The sequence below is a fragment of the Pipistrellus hanaki genome, assembly GCF_964339955.1.
Source record: "Pipistrellus hanaki genome assembly, chromosome: 12".
Taxonomy (NCBI): Eukaryota; Metazoa; Chordata; class Mammalia; order Chiroptera; family Vespertilionidae; genus Pipistrellus; species Pipistrellus hanaki.
Window position 1 is genome coordinate 33,411,923 of NC_140514.1, and position 18,479 is coordinate 33,430,401.

The window sequence follows — 18,479 nt, forward strand, 5'->3', positions numbered from 1 at the left end:
CTTTTGTGTTTATTTGAAATTTGTTGGAATCTCCAAATTTAGTAATGTACTACCAATGCCTTTAGAAACATATACTAGAAGAGAGGAAAAATGTTGGCATATTATTATAGCAGTGAAGAGTCATCTCACCTAAGAGGAAAGTAATTTAAAATATACAAAACAGAGCACTGTAAATTTGCATTGTTAAGAAGCTTAGAGAATTTTGAAAGATCTTATTCTCAAAAAAATATCTTTTTTTCTTCCTAGTTATAAATTAAGTATTTGAAAGCAAGTGAACAATGGAGCCAGACGTCATTCAAATGTACTCTTCATCCCCACCACCACTGGACAATGGAGCCGAGGATGAGGATGAGGATGAATTTGGGGAATTTGGAGGGTTTTCAGAAGTTAGCCCTTCCAGTGTAGGGTTTGTTGAATTTGAAACACCAGATTGTACTCGTCCCAAGGAAGAGTTTGTACCTTCAAACCATTTTATGCCAATTCATGATTTCTCAGAAAATGTAGAAAGCCTTACAAGCTTTAAGTCCATTAAAAACGGTAATGATAAGGATGTCACTACTGAACTTGCTTCTCCTGTGAAAGGACAGTCTAATGTTTTGCTCTCTACCACCAGCAAAGAAGTAATTCCATCTGAAACTTTAGATACTTCCATTGATGGCATAGAAAGTCCAGGAGATTTAAATAAAATAATGGAGCAGAGACAGAATGTTGGAACACATGAAAGTTTCTCTCCAAGAGATTTTAGAACTGATATGAATGTTGTTCATCAAAACAAGCATTTAGAGAGCTGCAATGGTGAAAAGCCTCCTTGTCTGGAGATTCTAACAAATGGGTTTGCAGTATTGGAAACTGTAAATCCTCAGGGAACAGATGATCTGGACACTGTAGTGGATTCAAAAGGAAGAAAGCCTCTTAGCACTCATGGTACTGAGTATAATTTAGACTGTGCACATAGTCCTGCTGAGGAATTTGCAGATTTTGCCACATTTCCCGAAAAGGAAAGGACACAACTAGAAGAAATAGGATGTGCAATTTTAAATGATAGAGAAGCACTAACAATTCAGGAAAACAATAAAATTAATAGAGCAAATGAACTAAATTCTGTAAAAGAAGTGTCTTTGGGTAGAAGCTTCGATGATAAAGGACACATTGAAGGAGAGGATCAGATTTGCCTTTCAGAAACAAGCATGAAGAGTAACAGAGGTTTCAGTACTAAAATACAAGGCCTTCCAACATTACAACAGGATGAATTTTTAAATTCCAATGTACAAACAAAGGCTTGGACTTTGGTAGACTCAGCTGATAATTTGGAAACCAATAGGAGAGAACGATGTAAAACTGAGAAAAAACTTGATTTATTTACTTCCAAATGTACTGGCCTATGCATGGATTCTGTTAAAACTTTTGATGCTCATGATGAAGTTAGTTCTTCCAAAGAAGAAAGTAGAAAGTTCACTGATTACCAAAGCCCCAGCATTGATCCTACAGAAGAAAATGTTTTGGGCTATCCTATAAATGTAAAAAATGGTGATAGTAGTAACGACTTTGTGACTTGCAACAATACTAATGAAGATGATTTTGGTGACTTTGGCACAGCCAGTGGCACAACTCCACCTTTTGTTACTGGTCCTCAAGATGCAATGAGTGATGTCACTTTAGAAGAGTCTTCAGAGCACTTTCCACATCTTAGTGAACCAGGTGATGACTTTGGAGAATTTGGGGATACAAATGCTGTTTCTTGCCAAGAGGAAATTATATTTACCGAGTTAGACCGAAAACAAAATTCTGATAGTTTTTCAGAGGAATGTAAGTTGGAAAGAAAGTCTACAGGAACTGAATCAATTTCAAAACTAAAAATTGGGCAAGAAGGTGAGTTTGGAGATTTTGATTCTGTGCCAGATATTCAAGATGACTGCAGTGCTTTTCAAGACTCCGATGAGTTTGCAGACTTCAGTTCAGCTGGTCCTAGCCAAGTTGTAGATTGGAATGCTTTTGAGGATGGACAGAAAGATAGTTGCTCTTGGGCTGCTTTTGGAGATGAGCAAGCTGCGGAATCTCATCATCGGAAGGAAGCCTGGCAGTCACATAGGACAGATGAAAAGACTGTTATCCCAGAAACCCTCAAAACGCACAGTATCCCTGTAGCAACTCCCAAAGGAGCAGTTGCTGGTGGCTATGTACAGGAAACAGCCACTTCAGTCCAGGTATTTACTAATTTTCTCTATTTTAACTTTTCAAAAAATATCTTGTTAAAGAGTCTTTATGAGACATAATGCTTGCCTGATTTGTAAGTCATTTACATTTTTTTACAAGCCTTTGGTAAACTTGAAATAGACAGTCTTACAATAATGATTAGCAAAAAAATTTTTTGTCCCAAGGAGTTTTTTAATATTTTTTAAAATATTGTTGTTTTTTAATTAATATGGATATTACCAAAATTAAAACTCGGTCTTCAAGCTTAGTTTAAAGATCCTGAGAATAAAATCAGAATCTATAAATTCTACTTCTCTAGTTATCTTTTGCTAAGCAAACCATTTTACATTCATAAAAAATGTAAAAATGCATCAATTAGCTAATTATTCTAGTTTTGAAAGAAGGTTAAACTGAGATTTAGAAGACTTCTTTAAGTTTCAGAAAAGTGTCTTTTCATTTTGTCTATCAAAGAAAGACCTAGGAAATTGAAGGATAGTTTTGTAGCAGAAGAAAGCAAGCAGAATTTGAAATCTCAACCTATGCTGAAGACTATAGGGACTTGAAAGATAGAAAAAGAATTTGAAAAAAACAAACAGATTTGGGCCTCGTAATTTACCAATAACAGGTACTGAAAGACCTGAAGTAAGGGTGAGAGAGCAAGGTTTAGATCTAGTAAGAGACAACCATGGTTGACTTATGTCTGTATTATTTGCTTATAATTTCTTGCAAATGTACATTTTTGGCCACTCTCGTTGAGTAAGGACATCAAGGAGAATATTTTTTATTCCCCTGTTCTTTATCATCTTCTGGTATAGTCTCTTTTAGGGAACATTCATTGAGGTTTATTTTCATCTAAAGTAGCCCCTAGAGGTGCAGCTTGATACCCGAGTTGTTCCTCCGGCTATGTTTTGCCTTTCTGCAGCCCCAGGGGTGTGGAAGAGAACACTTGAAAATAATTGCTTTATACTGACAATTGATATATGTAACACTTGGTCCTCAAGCTTAGTTTAAAGATCCTGAGAATACAATCAGAATCTATAAATTCCTACTTCTCTAGTTATCTTTTGCTAAGCAAACCATTTTTAATTGGAAGTATTTCCAAAGTCTGAATGTTAATTGAAATGGTTATACATCATTGCTTTAACATCTTTAATACTTTAAGATATTGTCAAAATTATGGTATTACCAGTTGGAGATGAGCAAGCTGCGGAATCTCATCATCGGAAGGAAGCCTGGCAGTCACATAGGACAGATGAAAAGACTGCTACCCCAGAAACCCTCAAAACGCACAGCTAATCACTTTTCATTTGACTTTGAGTGTCTTAATAGCTAATTAAGTTATTTGCTAATTCAGTTATTACATAGTTTGGCTAATGTTTTATATCTGATGAGAAATTTATTATTGAGACAGAAGCTTGCAATTGTAAAGAATGAGTGAATTAATTATACAATGCAAAGCAAAGACTGTTGGTTTTGACCTAACCTTTTCATAGTTAGGTTCATCTTACTAGAGTATAAGGTGACACTGGTATTGGATCATCTTTAATTTATGGCGTTAGAACATTTAACATCATCAGATAATGAATTTTTTAAAGTATAACCACTTTAAAAAGGAATTTTTTGCATCATACAAGTTGATCGAAGTTATTTATGTATAATTTGATAACTGAATATAGGAGGTAATAAAGTATATGGTCCTTATGGAATCTTATGTATCTGAGATTGAATCTTGACTCAGCCTCTTATAAGCTTAAGACAAGTTACCTCTGAACTCCGTTATCTGTAATACCTACTTCAAAGGACTTTTGTGCAGATAAAATGACAGTAAATTTTAAAATGAGTGAAAAAATCTGAAACACCAAAAATTTTAATATGATTCTATTTTTAAAAAATATAACAAACTGTGTATATATGGCAAGATGCATTAAGACTTCCTGAGATTTATTTGGCTCAGTCCTTAGGCTTTTATTTTTGCTGAATGAGTTACACAAAAGGAGCAGAACTTGGAGGTGGGTGTTGAAATAGACTGCTGGAAAGGGCTGGAAGAGAACTTTGGAGGAAAGTTGAGGTAGGAAAATGAGTAAGCCCTGCTGACTGAGTAGTTGCAAATGACTTTCATTCTTATCCTGCTGTTGTGAAGGAGGCCTGTGGCCTGCAATTTCTTTCTTTTCCAGGATCTGCTGAGCGACTCCAGCAGGGCTCTTAACATTTTAATAAAATATCTCTTCCTAGGGTCAAGAAAAAAATCAGTTATTGTGGCTTTATTGCAATAATTTGTTACTTAGGGGGAAAATCAACCAAGAAGAAATTTTTCAAAATTGTAAAATGTTCTTAAATAAACTAATTCTCAGAAGTGTGTCTAGCAAACCTCAAAGGGGATTTAAGCCATACATGATCGTGTATTGATAAATATTCTTCCTCTACAGTGAAATATTCTTTTTTAGAGTTCAATATATTTCATTCTTATTAACAGAGAAAAGCAGGTAGTGGTATCTCTATTGTATAAATTGGAAAGAGGTCAAAACTATTCTTCACTTTTTGGGCTAAGATTTAAAACAAAACAAAATGACAACAAAAGTCCTTTTTCAAAACAGTCCTTTTTTCCAAAAGACCATTATTTACATTGTTTTAACAGGTTTGTTTGTTTACCTGTTAATTTTCCAGAAAGGAACCTTGACTGATAGCCAAGATACCTTTTTCTTAAGAATACAGTAAAGAAGATAATGTCATAAGCACTGCAGTTAACTTTGAGCTTTTGTAAAATTTGAAAAGTATTACTCTACTGTTATTTGATAATTTAGGTAATTAGTAATTTTTAAAAAATATTAATTGGCTGTAGAAAAGGAAGCTATGAATCATTTTTTTCTTATTAGGTATCTAATTGATAATGCTACTTAGAAAATAGTTTAGATCAAGATTCATTTTGAGAGCTTTAAATATTAATATCACAAAAAGGAAAAAAGAGAATCTCTAATACTTTGGCTTATGATATTTTCAGATTAAGATATTGGTTTGTTCATCAGAAAATCAGCATTCTCAAAATGAGTATAACTAATCCTATATTTTCACCTTTGTTTGTTTAATCATCTGACTGAGGCTTGTGAAAGTTTTCCTTTATTTGGGGAACACTTCAATTTATAACTGAAAACAGAAGTAAGCAACAAATAAAGAAAATTAAGTTGTCAAAAGATACAAACTTTTAGTTATAAAATAAATAAGTCCTGGGGATGAAAGGTACAGCATGATGATCATAATTCATAATACTGTATTTTATATTTGAAAGTTGCTAAGAGAGTAGATCTTAAAAATTCTCATTACAAGAAAAATTTGTAACTGTGTGGTGATGGATGTTAATTAGATTTATTGTGGTGGTCAGTTTGTAGTATACACATATGTTTATTCATGTGTTGTACACCTGAAATTAATATAATGTTATATGTCAATTATATCTCAAGAAATTAAGATTTTGGTCTTATGGCTCTTTGCTAATCTGAAGTATTTGGACAGTGATTCCTTTTGTTATTTTTCCCTCAAAAAAATTTGAATTTTTGGGCTTTGATTCCAAAATAGACAGAAATGTTTTATTAGATTTATTGAGATTTATATGAATTGAAGGACATATCCAAAAATTATGCAAAGCATCTTTTTAGAGTCTCATGAATATTATAACCAGTCGCTTTTATATAGTTTAAAATTGGAAACTGACAAGTATACAATTGTAGGTTGTACTTGATATCTTACTTAATATTTAATGATGTTGGGGCATAAGGTATCTTTTTAAATGGAAGATTATATTACCCAGTGGATTTTATGTTTCTTCTAAACTTCCACTTAAGAGCAAGACCTAATGCTATCAATATTAAAACTGTTAACAATATTAAAACTGTTTCTTTCCTAAGAAAGAAAGAAAAAACTATCTATAAATATATTTAAGGAATTTCAGGAATTACCTTAAATACAAAATGCATTAAAGGAGATACGTATTTGAATGGCATAAGAACCAGAGTCTAGGACCCCTAGTTGTATTGATCTTACACACTACTTTGAAAAACTGAATGAAGACTTTCAGTACTCTTAATCTGCTCATACTCCAGTTGTTTATAAAATAAAAGTGTATTAGTTAGCACTCTCCAGAGTAGGGGTGTCGAACTCAATCAGAGAAGGGGCCAAAATCTAAAATCCAGCCTAAATCGCGGGCCGAATGGTTTACTGAACAGTCATAAACTGACAATGTCATAAACTGACAGCGGAGTGCAGTGATGACAGCGCGGTGCGGGCCACATTGCAAGGCCTGGCGGGCTGGATTTGGCCCGCGGGCCTTGTGTTTGACACATGTGCTCCAGAGAAACAGAACCAGGAGAATGGATGGATGGATGAATGGATGAGGGAAGAGTTGGGGGGAGGGGGTTGGCTCATGCGTTTTTAAAGACTGAAAAGTCCCAATTTCTACAGTCTTTGAGCTGTCTTCAGTGATTGGATGAGACTCACTCATATTGGAAAAGACTATTTATTCCATCTACCAATTCCAGTGTTAATCTCATCTAGAAACACCTCCACAGACATAACCAGAATAATGTTTGATCAACCTCTAAGCACCTCATGGCCCAGTCAAGTTGATACCTAAAATTAACCATATGAGAACCACATGTCTATGTATAGCTTTCAAAAATTTTAGAACACTTGTACCTTGTTTGTGACTGAGGCTACCAGTGGGAAAATTCTGCATTAGATAATATGATTTATTTGCACAAGTGCATAAAAGGCTGCTTATACTAGTATATCCTAGGGCTTTCTTCTTCCAATCTTAGACAGAAGATATGATGGAACTGGGAATTCATGCATGACACTTTGTCCCCCATTGATGAATTAAACAATCGGGTAGTTAATTGTTTTTGCTTTCCCAGAAATTCTATATGGTTTGAAAAAAAAATGAAAATATAAAAACACTTAAGGTAATAAAGGACCCTGATAGGAAAGCAAATATGTTTGAAATGAGAAATGTTACAAAAGCCAGTTTACCTTTGGAGAGTAGGATAGCCAAGGCCACATAGGACTTTTGTGAGCTCCTTCCCCATAAGAGATATTTAAATTTTTCTTTTATAATGGTATAAAGATGAGTATGTTAATATTAGATATTAAAACATTTTCATGAACCCCTAAAATTATGGTGGGCACTAGGCCCTATGCCTATTTTGTATGTTGGTCCTGGGCATAGTATAATGCTAAAAGCAAGGCTCTGGAGTCCCACTGCTAGATTCACATTCATGTTTCAGCCCTAACTTTTGCATTATCCACTTCCCTGAACCTCAGATTTAAAGAATAATCAAAGTATCAATACTTCAAATTCTTATTATGAAGGTAAAATAAAATTGTGCATCTGTAGGTTCTTAATTAGCACAGTGCCTTGCACATAATAAGTGCTCAATAAATGTTAACTATTACTGAATAATCTCAGAAATGAACTTGGAAAGTGGTCTTTAGAGGTACAAGAAATAGTGTTGCTAATTGGATTTTTTTTGGTGAATCGCAGAAAGTAATAGAGACAGATGAGAATTTGTGTGGGAGTACCCCTAATTCTGGCTCTATATTTGCCCATCAAAGTATTTTGAGAGCAAAGCTGCTGCTTTGGGCTAGTTTCCATTCTCAGAATAGTTTTGATAGGTAGGAACTCCTATGGGAATAAGTGCCCTTCTGTGCAAGTAGTAAACCCCTTATTTGGCTTCCTAACCATGGACACGAATAGAGAAAATGAAAAGGGAATCTGGCACCTCCCTGGAAGGGCATTTGACTTTCAACCTTGCATTTATTAAAGCCCCCAGTTCTTAAAATGTTTAATGGCTAGATGTGCTGCTGTTTGCTAGGCTTAGTAGTTGAGATTTATATGAATTGAAGTACATGACTAAGTTATATAAACTGGTATTTAGCCAACTAGTCAGTTTCTAAATTCCAAATTTAAGGGAGAACTGATGGCTCTTTTTCCTCTTTGAAAAGAGGAAAAAGAGCATTTAAAATTTAACCCTTTGAAGGCATTTAAAATTTAACCCTTTGCACTCCGAACCATTCTGGACATTGGCTACCAGCTACTCGACGCTACTTTGCGGCGGAAACGTGCGTTGAATTAACTCAATTCCCCGTAATCACTAATAAACTGCAATGTCCCACCTGAGAGGGGACATCCGAGTGATATGCTAGAATTCCGATGTCCCCTGAGAGGGGACAGCGGAGTGCAAAGGGTTAAGTATTTGATGTGAATATTATTTTATGTAGTTACTATTATAATCTCAGCTACAATTTAGTATGCTAAGTATTTACACTTTTGTTACCCTCACATTAATGTAGAGCATAGCATTGATGAGTAAAAATTTTCAATTTGCTTTGTTGAAAACTATGAATTGTATTGAATGAAATTATTTGCTTTCTTAAGCAAATCAGCAGTTAATAGTTGAATACCTTACCTAATGACTACAAATGTTTGAAAGATATTTTTAAAAGTATATAAAAGCATGATTTAATGAAAAGAAAGTAGGCTTTAGCGACTGACTTTGGGTCAAATCCTTGCTGTGCACCATGCCAGCTTGTGACTAGTTAGTTATATTAATCTCCCTTTACTTTCTTCATCTATAACATGGATACAATAATTGTCTTTCAGGGTTTCTTTTAATGGATTTATCAAGTAATATATGTAGAGCATCAAGCATAGTGCATTACATAAAGGCATTCATTCAGCTATTGTTATTTATAGATGTTAAAATTATATAAATATGTCCAGTCTATGTACAAAAATTATTTAGATGGCTTACAATAAGATGTACTTTAGTAAATAGAACAAATATGCTCCCTGCAATCTTAAATAAAAGTGAAGCATTTTGGTGTTTGTTTGTTTTTAAGTCTACTTTATGTTGATATAGTTAATATTCTTGCACCAGTTATGTGTAGGAATCTAGATACCAGAGATTCAAGATAAGGGATAGTCCTTACCTCAAAGCTCCTATAATTTTTAGAAATTGAATTTAGAACTGCTTTGATGACACTATAATATAGTGGCAGTATGTGTTGGGTAGTGCTGTTCAGTTAGTGGACTCTGGCTACTTGAATCTTTGTTACTTGTTTATTGCCCTACCTCAGTTGGGCAAACTGTGGCCTACGACAAATCTGTCATGATACCTGTTTAGTACATAAAGTTTCATTAGAACACACCCAAACTTGCTGGTTTATGGATGGCCTGCAAATCCGAAAGTATTTACTATCTAACCCTTTATGGAAAAAAATTTCCTGCTTCATTCAAGAATAGATTTGAAGCAATTTAATGTAATGTCTAATCCTAGACATATGGAATCTCCTTTTCAAATTACTATGTAATTATTATTCTTTATGAGAAAAGATTGGGAAAGAAATAAATATTGAGGTAATCGGGTTAATGTAATGCTCTGTTTCCTAACGTACAATCCACTAATTTAAGAATTTGCTTGCTGGTATACCTTAGACTTGTTGTGTAATATTGTTCAAATGATTGAATGTATTTTGGAGTCATTTATTTCTTATAAATGTTGTTGTTTTTATCCCATTTAAAAGAAGATACCAGAATAATTGTTTTAATTTACAGAGAAATAAAAATTTGGTCTTAAGTGAGTTTTGTTTACCTTCCCTGCCCAGGAGATGCCAACACTCCTCATGTTTCCAATTAGATGGTTATCTGATCTGTTTAAAAGTGATGTCTGTCCATTCCCCCGGTGGAAGCCTTTAAGTGCTGGTCCCCTTGACACACTCAGGTTTCACAAGCCTTGGGATCTGGAGCCTACTTTTTATTGGAAGTTTCATAATTGATACTGAGAACTTTTCTCATATCACAGACATGAACATAATAAAGATTTTAGAGCAGAAGAGTACCTGAGACTAATTATGCAGTGCTAAGTTTTTTGCTCTGGTACTCCTTTCAAAAGAGAGATTTTACTTTGAAAAATGTTTGTGAAATCTTTCCTTTTGGTTTTCCTGTTTGCTGACTGTACTAAACAACAGAAAGCAAGTGATAACTGTGTGCCTTACTTGGCAGGAAGTACCACCATGATGTGGCATTCTCTTGTACACTGGGTGTCATTTCAGAAAGACACTTAATCTTCCAACAAGCTTTAACATGTTAACAATTTGTATTCCTATTTGATGTTTAGTAAATTGAACTATTCAATTTTACATGTATCTGAAATAGTTAGAGAATAAATGTTATTGTAGGTTGCACATGTAGAATAAACCTAGTTGTAACCAAAAATGTAAGTTAATGTAAATCCAGTAAGTTTTAATTAATGAAAAAACTCCCAAATACCAATTTTCTTGGGTATATATGACTTTTGCTTGGAGAAAAGGCATTGTTTTATTAAAAAATACATATATACATACCATAGAAATGTAGAGAAATGGAATTTCTAGAAGATAACACAGATCATCAGAATAATAAATGAGCTGTTGAATTTCTAAGTAAAAATTGAGATATTCTTTCCTATTTTGGTTTGCTCTTTTGGCAGCAGAGATGTTTCTGAAAGGCTTTCAGGATTCAAATGTATGTCCAAAAAAAAGGTTTGTTCAGTTATAGTAGCATACTTTTACAGGCATCCAATCTTATTGGTCCTAAATATATTGTAGAATGTGAGTGGTGATAAGAAACATCCCAGTGTATTGTAAAGAATATGAATGCTATTTAGTATTTGTTTTTGTTTTTGCTTTGGACAATTTATTCAGACTTTGAGATTGCTTTCTCACTTTACAATTGGGTAATAATTTCTTCTTTGTAGAATTTTCTAATGGATTAAATAACATGTTTCTAAAATACCAGGTATATTGCTTGTTATATAGCTACATTTACTTTCCATTGCTGTATCACCAAGATTATTTAAAGTAATCATTTAAAACAGCTCTTCTATGAGTAATTGTGCTTCTTTCACATGTGTCTGACTGGTAGTTTCCCTCTCTGTCTTATAATAATGGACAGAGGGTGTGTGTGTGTGTGTGTGTGTGTGTGTGTGTGTGTGTGTGTGTGATGATGATGTGTCTGACTGGTAGTTTCCCTCTCTGTCTTATAATAATGGACAGAGGGTGTGTGTGTGTGTGTGTGTGATGATGATGATGATGAAGAAGAAGAAGAAGAAATATGACATTAAAACTTGAGAAATGAAAATATACTTTTGGGGGGTGTTTTGGTACAGACAGCTTTACTAAACCGCCTGGAGCGAATTTTCGAAGCATGTTTTCCTTCCATATTCGTCCCTGATACTGAAGAGGAAGTTACGTCCCTGAAGCACTTGCTGGAAACAAGCACCTTGCCAGTAAAGACAAGAGAGGCCTTAACTGAAAGTGGGTAAGTAGTAGACAGTTGTTAGATAGTATGTAGATGTGTTAGTGTCAACTTCTATTTTATAAGGTTATCAAAAACATTAGGATTCTGAAACATTATTGTGTTAAAGTTTTTAAAAATCATATTGTGCTAAAAATACATAATTTTTTTAAAACCTCCATGCGTCTACATTTTTTAGCTTTTTTTCTGGTATTTCTAAATCAGTATTCTAATCAGTCACTCTTACATTCCATCTTTTGACTTCGTAGTATGGTAGATCAGAATTTAGATCTTACATCTGCTATTCTCCATCATTCCAATATACTTATAGTTTTCAGTTAAATTTTTATTTGGTATTTTCATTATGATAATCCCTAGAGGCCCGGTGCATGAAATTTGTGGTCTTAGGGTGGATGGGTCCCTCAGCCCAGCCTGCACCCTCTCCAATCTGGGACCCCTCAAGGGATGTCCAACTGCCGGTTTAAGCCTGATCCGTCAGACGTGTCTCTCACAATCCAGGACTGCTGGCTCCCAACTTCTCGCCTGCCTGCCTGCCAGCCTGATCACCCCCTAAACACTCTGCTGCCAGCCTGATCAACGCCTAACTGCTCCCCTGCCAGCCCGATTGCTCCCAACTACCCTCCACTGCCGTCCTGTTCACCCCCTACTGCCCTCCCCTGCTGGCCTGGTTGCCCCCAACTACCTTTCCCTGCGGGGCTGCTCACCCTCAACTGCCCTCCCCTGCTGGCCTGGTCGTCCCCAACTGTCCTCCCCTGTAGGACTGATTGCCCCCAACTGTGCTCCACTGCTGGCCTGGTCACCCCTAACTGCCCTCCTCTGCTGGCCTGATTGCCCACAACTGCCCTCCCCTGCTGGCCATCTTGTGACCACATGGGGGTGGCCATCTTGTCCTAGGGCTTGACGGTCAATTTGCATATTACCTCTTTATTATATAGGATGTTAATAATGGTCCTAGCATAGCCACTAATTCCATTATAGTACAACTTTTTCCTGACTCTCTTTTTACATTTCTAAGCCTTTTTCTACCAGCAAACAGCCTGTTAATATAATTTTACTTATGATCAAACCTGTCAGGCTGGCCATACCATTTTTTCCTTAGGAACTTCCATCTTCCTATTTCAATCCTCTTAAACACATGTTGTCTTGGGGACTTCTGTTCACTTTTTAGATCCTATTTTGATGGCCCCACATCCTCTTAATAGCCTCCTGAGAAAAAAGGTACATATGAGATAGTTTTATTTTATTTACTCTCACATTAAATTTATAATCTAGGATCTTTCGTTGCTGGTGTTCTGAAATTTCACAATGAAATAGGAGTCTTGTCATTCCTTGGACTGAGCACGGGACCTTTCAGTCCAGAGACTCCCGCTCTCCAGTGTAGGGCAGTTCCGCTTGTATTGACAATTATCTTCTTTCATTGTCTCTGTTTTCTTTCTGGAACTCTTATTATTAGCTGTTAGAGGATCTAGATTGATTTTCTAGTTTTAATTTCAATGTTATTTTCATTCCTGGACTCCTGCATTTCTTTACTCTCACCTCTGGAGGCATTCTTTCCTTCCACAGGTCTTCCCTTCGTAGCTCTCTGCGACCTTAATATTTGTGGCTCGGGGTCTTAAGTATCTTTTAATTTCATTGAAGATGGAGATTATTTTTGCTTCTTGATTTTTGTTTTGGGGTTGATAATCTGAGAAGAGATGGGGACAAAAAGGTTTATTTTTTGCCAGCTTAAAACTGTTTTTGTTTGCTTTTTTTATTGCTAGTTGTATAGGTAGTTCATACTCTTAGACCCAGGAATCTCTTTCCAGAAGATTCATCTAAGGAAATAACACAACTCAACAACAACACACACCATAAAGTACATGAAGATATTCTTGCCTTACTAACAAGAGCTGAACAGAAAATCTTATTTAAAACTGTAGGAGTATAGCTAAATAAATGATGGTGCAATTGGTCTTAATAGAATATTACACAGTCTATGAAAAACACATATGTAAATGAGGAAATGCTTAAAATCTGAAAAAATACAAAATTATATATATGCTATAATTGCAACTGTGTTTTGGGGGATCAAAACTCAAGGAGGAAATACAAATATTAAATGGCTGTATTAAGAAAGTAGAATGCTGAGTTTATTTTTCCTTTTAAATATTTTTGCTTTAATATGAAAAACAACATACAGGCTAAATTTGTGCTTGATTACTAGCATATTGTTTCCAATGAGTTTAACTTAGTTATTTTTCTAATGACTGTAAGTGTTGGGTGTTGATTTAATTCAGATACTGGTTGTATATTCATGTTAGACTCAAATTAATTGGAATGTTTAATATTTCACAGTCACAGTAAAAGTAGAATTCTTGGTGAAAGCTATTGAGTAAATCATTGTTGGTGGCTTCATCATGACTTTACAGGGAACTGCTGGATGTATGGACTGAGCTACAGGATATCCACGATGCACATGGCTTGAGATATCAGTGGGGCGGCTCCCATAGCAACAAGAAGCTTTTGTGCTCCTTGGGAATAGACACCCGAAACATTGTGAGTTTGCTAGTACCTTGGAGATTCCTTTCATCAACTTTTGGATGTTTTTAAATTATTACATTTCTATTTAAGCTGTGATAAGCTATTTCCTCAGAAAAATAATTATTAATTGGTCTAGATGTTCATGTATATTGAATATGCCAACTTTTAAACATAAATCTATCTCAGTTTTTCTCCAATCAATATTTCTTATTTTTAGAAAAAGTTGTTTAGTGTTTTCCTTAACTATAAAATGAAAGAATTGGACTAGGAGATTAAAATTCCAACCCATATGGGCAATTTGACAATTTCTTCAATTTACCATTTTTGATGTATGTAGTTAAGCATTGCAAGCATTTTTTAGAAAGTATTTTATTTTATGACAGATCATTATCTAAATATATGCTGTTTCTCTCTAACACATGTATAGCTCTTCACGGGCAATAAGAAGCAACCTGTTATAGTGCCCATGTATGCAGCAGGATTGGTAAGTATAAAAATGTTTCTGTGTGTATTTATCATTGCTGCATTTATTAAATCATTTACATTATATGACATGTATTTTAAGGGCATTTAATATGAGAACATTAAGGGAATAAATATTGTATCATTTTTGATGTCATAAATCCCTTTAAGTCTTCATCTGAGGATATTTTTTATACTCCATTAGTTACAGACTTTTCTTTTAGATTGAAAATTACTTTTATCTTACTACTGTTAGTGCTCATTGTAAAATGCTTTCCTGGAGGTCTCTCTTTTTTCTTGTGTATTTTTCTTCTTTTTTCTAAATTGCTTTCAAGTAGAAAAAGCTAAAATATCTAAAGACTTAGATACCATTTGTATTAATCCAGTTGTGATCAATTTAAATAACAAAACTAGAGATGTATAAAATAGCTTGGAAATACAAAATTGTAGTAACTGAAAATGCCCATAATTGGTCCTTAGTTTTATCATTAATATTGTAAATGTGTTGAATTTTGGTTTTGTTTTGTTTTGTTTTTTTAGATATGCCAGGTAGTCCAGGATAACTGAGGAATTTTCATTATGTACCATATCAAGATTCAGTCACATTTTAAAGTTGGATATGTTTGTGGTTTTTGGTGTGTCATTGAGTTATTGGTGGATTAAAATGTCTTATCTAGTAAACTAAAAATATTTTTAAAATTTTTGCCAATAACTTGAAAATACTATATTTGAGAAAGAAAGAAAAAGCTAAGGCACCCTTGGTGTGGAATATAAATTTTAACTCTTTATGTGCATGTAAAAATGAATTTGCTGTGGAGCTTGACCTTTCTTTAATCTAAAAATTTTTCCCATGAATAAGCTCTAATTATTGATATTGAGTTTGACCATTTTGCTTTGTTTTGTTTTGTAGTTTTGTTTGTTTTGTGAAATTGGACAAAAACTTTTCTGCATTCATTCTTACCAGTTTCTGTTCATTAATAAATCTTACATTTTCAAAACACCTTGATTATCCTTACACCCTTTTCTGCTGTGGATAAATATAATCCACAATATTTATTTAAAGTTTTGGTTCTTTGTTGTTTTTTTGTTTGTTTGTTTTTTTGCCCCCTCAAGGAATAGCATTCCCGAAGTTGTTGGTGTTATTGTCATATTCTAAACAGGAAATATGAATTTTACTGTAGGAGCTTTCATTCAGCAATAACCTACTTAATGCTTATGTGTAGGCTCATCACATGAGCCAGTTCTTAAAGTTTTATGAGAGGTTAGCGATGAATATTTATGCTTTATTTTGCTAGCGTAATTAAAATCTTTGTTAATAATAATTTACTATTTTTATAAGCTTTTAATTCTGAAGTTGATTTAGTGAATGCATCATTTTATCATTCATTTTAGTAATGCTTTACATTTAGAAGTTTATTCTTTTTCATATCTGGCTTCAAATTTTAATAATGCCTTAATTTTCCCCATGGTGCTTTACAAATGTGAGATGTTCAATATCTTTTGATCTCATCTGGAGGAATAGTATCTGAAATGATCATTTAAGTCACTGGTTCTTGGATTTTAATGTGAAGTGCTTGCAAGACTTGTTAAAAACACAGAATGCTGGGCACCACCCTCAGAGTTCTTGATCAGTAGGTCTGGAGTGGGGCTTAAGAATTTGCACATCTAACCCAGGGGATGCAGAAACTATTGATTGAGGACTACTACTGATTGAGAACCACTGGTTTAAGTGATAGGTCACATTAGAAAAGTTGGCTAAGACTAGTAATTGCCAAATACATTGTCTCCTTGTACTAGTATAAGGGCACACTTATGCAAGGGGTATTGAGCTAGACCATGCATTCATGACTTCAATCTGTAAATTGCTTTAGGTTCTAGAAATTTACAGATTCTAACATTATTGACTTAGCAGCTTTGATTTTGCATTCCTCCCCATCCCCACTCCACTCCCATTAGAGGGAGACTTTTATTTGGTCTGGTTGATAAATACTCAGAACTTATCAAGTTTTAAATGTATAAAAGCTTGGCTTTTTTTCAGACAGGAATCCCATTATATTTTAGTGTAACTCAAAAAGCATATTAGATTTTCATACACCTAGTGGAACATGTAAGATGTTTTCTCCTCTGAAATGGTTGTGTCTCTGCTTGGCCAGTCCAAAGAACTAAGTATTAAGGCTCCCATATTTTAGTTGAGCTAGAATCAAACAATAGATTCCCATGTGTTTTAAAATTAGCTCTCAGTTCTCCAAGCTCCACCATGGTGTAATGTGTATGAAGGAGCCCTATACCTGCGGATTCAGTGTCAGAAACGTCATAAAATTGTTGGGGCTGGTATGTAATATCTGTTGTTTATGCTCGTTTCTTAAAGATTCTCCCCATCCTCGCCATCACAGCTTGTGCTTTTGCTTTTGTGTGGCAGTGATAACCAGGTACTTTAAAATAAATTTGATTTAAAATACAGGGTCTTACTTCAAAAAGTTTGGGTTTCCAAGGTATTACTGTGAAGCAGTTCTCATTATAGTGCAATAAAATTTTCTCTAAACAAAATTAAAGAATTGTTCCTTTTGTCTTTAGTAACTTTCCAAATAATCTGTTTTATCCTTTCTGCTTCCTTATAGATTAAATTTCTTGTAAAGTTTATGGGTTGATTCCCCTACCCCAAATTAATGACTAATATACCTTTTTCAGGGTATGCTAGAGCCTACCAAGGAACCCTTGAAACCACTATCTGCTGCAGAAAAAATTGCTTCCATCGGTCAGACAACCTCCATGTCACCAGAATTGAACACATGTACATCTGACCAATTCCAGGTAAAAATATCTGTATGTGTATAGATATGTTCAGGCATATCTATATATGTATGTCCACACACACTGGACATACATGTATAGACTTAATTTTTTTAATGTTTTAAAAATTTGACTTCATGATGGGTGTGATTTTGATTACTTATTAAATAACACCACTTGGAATACAATGAACAAATTATCTTTCATTTCTAAGAGTAGAAAGACACAAATTGAGAACTGGCTGGTCATGAGTAAGTCCTTTAAACCTATCTAAAACGTAGTCTCTTTTCCTTTAAAATGAAGACTTTGAAACATGCATCTCTTAAAGTCCCTTGCAGCTTGAACATTGTATGGTCATTACTGATACACAAATCTGATAAGTGCTGGATTCCTCAAAAATGGGGAACACTGCATTTATACTGACTCTTCAAGTCTGCTATTATGTGTTTTTCTTGAAGCCTGCAAAATTTATAAAGTTCAGATGTGTTTATTATATCAAAAATGTGTTTGGGAAGTTTGAATAAAACTATTACTGAAAATGATGTTACATTTAGCAAAACTATCCATTAAGAAAAAAAAGAAAGCTCTTTTACCTTTCTTATTCTTTACCTGCTTAGCACATTTAAGCACAAAATTTATTTTAGTCTAATACATATAATATCAAAGCCTCCCTCTCACTTTATCTGAGGAAAATAACCATCTTAGGTTGCTTACTTTTCCCACATCAGATCAGAAATGGATTTAGTGCTAGTTAAATACTGTTTTTTAGAAGATTGCTATTTTTAAGTGAACATTACCATTTCTAAAACATATCCTTGATGTGTTTGTCATTTCTTAACCTTAAATATCATCTTCAGTTATATCTAACACAAAAATGTATGTTTGGACAGCCTTTCCCAAAATATGTGCTCCCCTAAATACTAATCCCCAGAGATGCAACACAAAAGAAGGGCTTCAGCTACCCTTGGAGATTCACAACACACACATTAAGGACTCGGAAGAATCCTGTCGTGAATAACCCTATTTAATTGTCATTCATGTTTCAAATATTCTTGGCCACAGACCCTTTTCTGCAGGTTACTAGGGGAGAAGAGTCTTAAAGCCTGCAGCACTGGTATTTGAAAAACATACTTTAGAAAATAATGCTATAAAGCAGGGTCCTTCCCTTTCA

General features: G+C 34.4%; 1 protein-coding gene across 3 annotated transcripts in view; it reads left to right on the forward strand.

Annotated features, from left to right (window-relative positions):
- Positions 1-18,479, forward strand: part of AFTPH (aftiphilin) — a 60,918-nt gene that overhangs the window by 24,013 nt on the left and 18,426 nt on the right. For all 3 annotated transcript variants that reach the window (XR_014796520.1, XM_084901064.1, XM_084901065.1), the window contains exons 2-6: positions 247-2,204; positions 11,388-11,539; positions 13,945-14,071; positions 14,484-14,540; positions 17,207-17,329. Coding sequence is in view for 2 of the 3 variants with exons in the window: in XM_084901064.1 (XP_084757190.1) it covers positions 279-2,204; positions 11,388-11,539; positions 13,945-14,071; positions 14,484-14,540; positions 17,207-17,329 (2,385 nt within the window). In the remaining variant the exon portion in view is untranslated. The remainder of the gene's footprint in view (positions 1-246; positions 2,205-11,387; positions 11,540-13,944; positions 14,072-14,483; positions 14,541-17,206; positions 17,330-18,479) is intronic.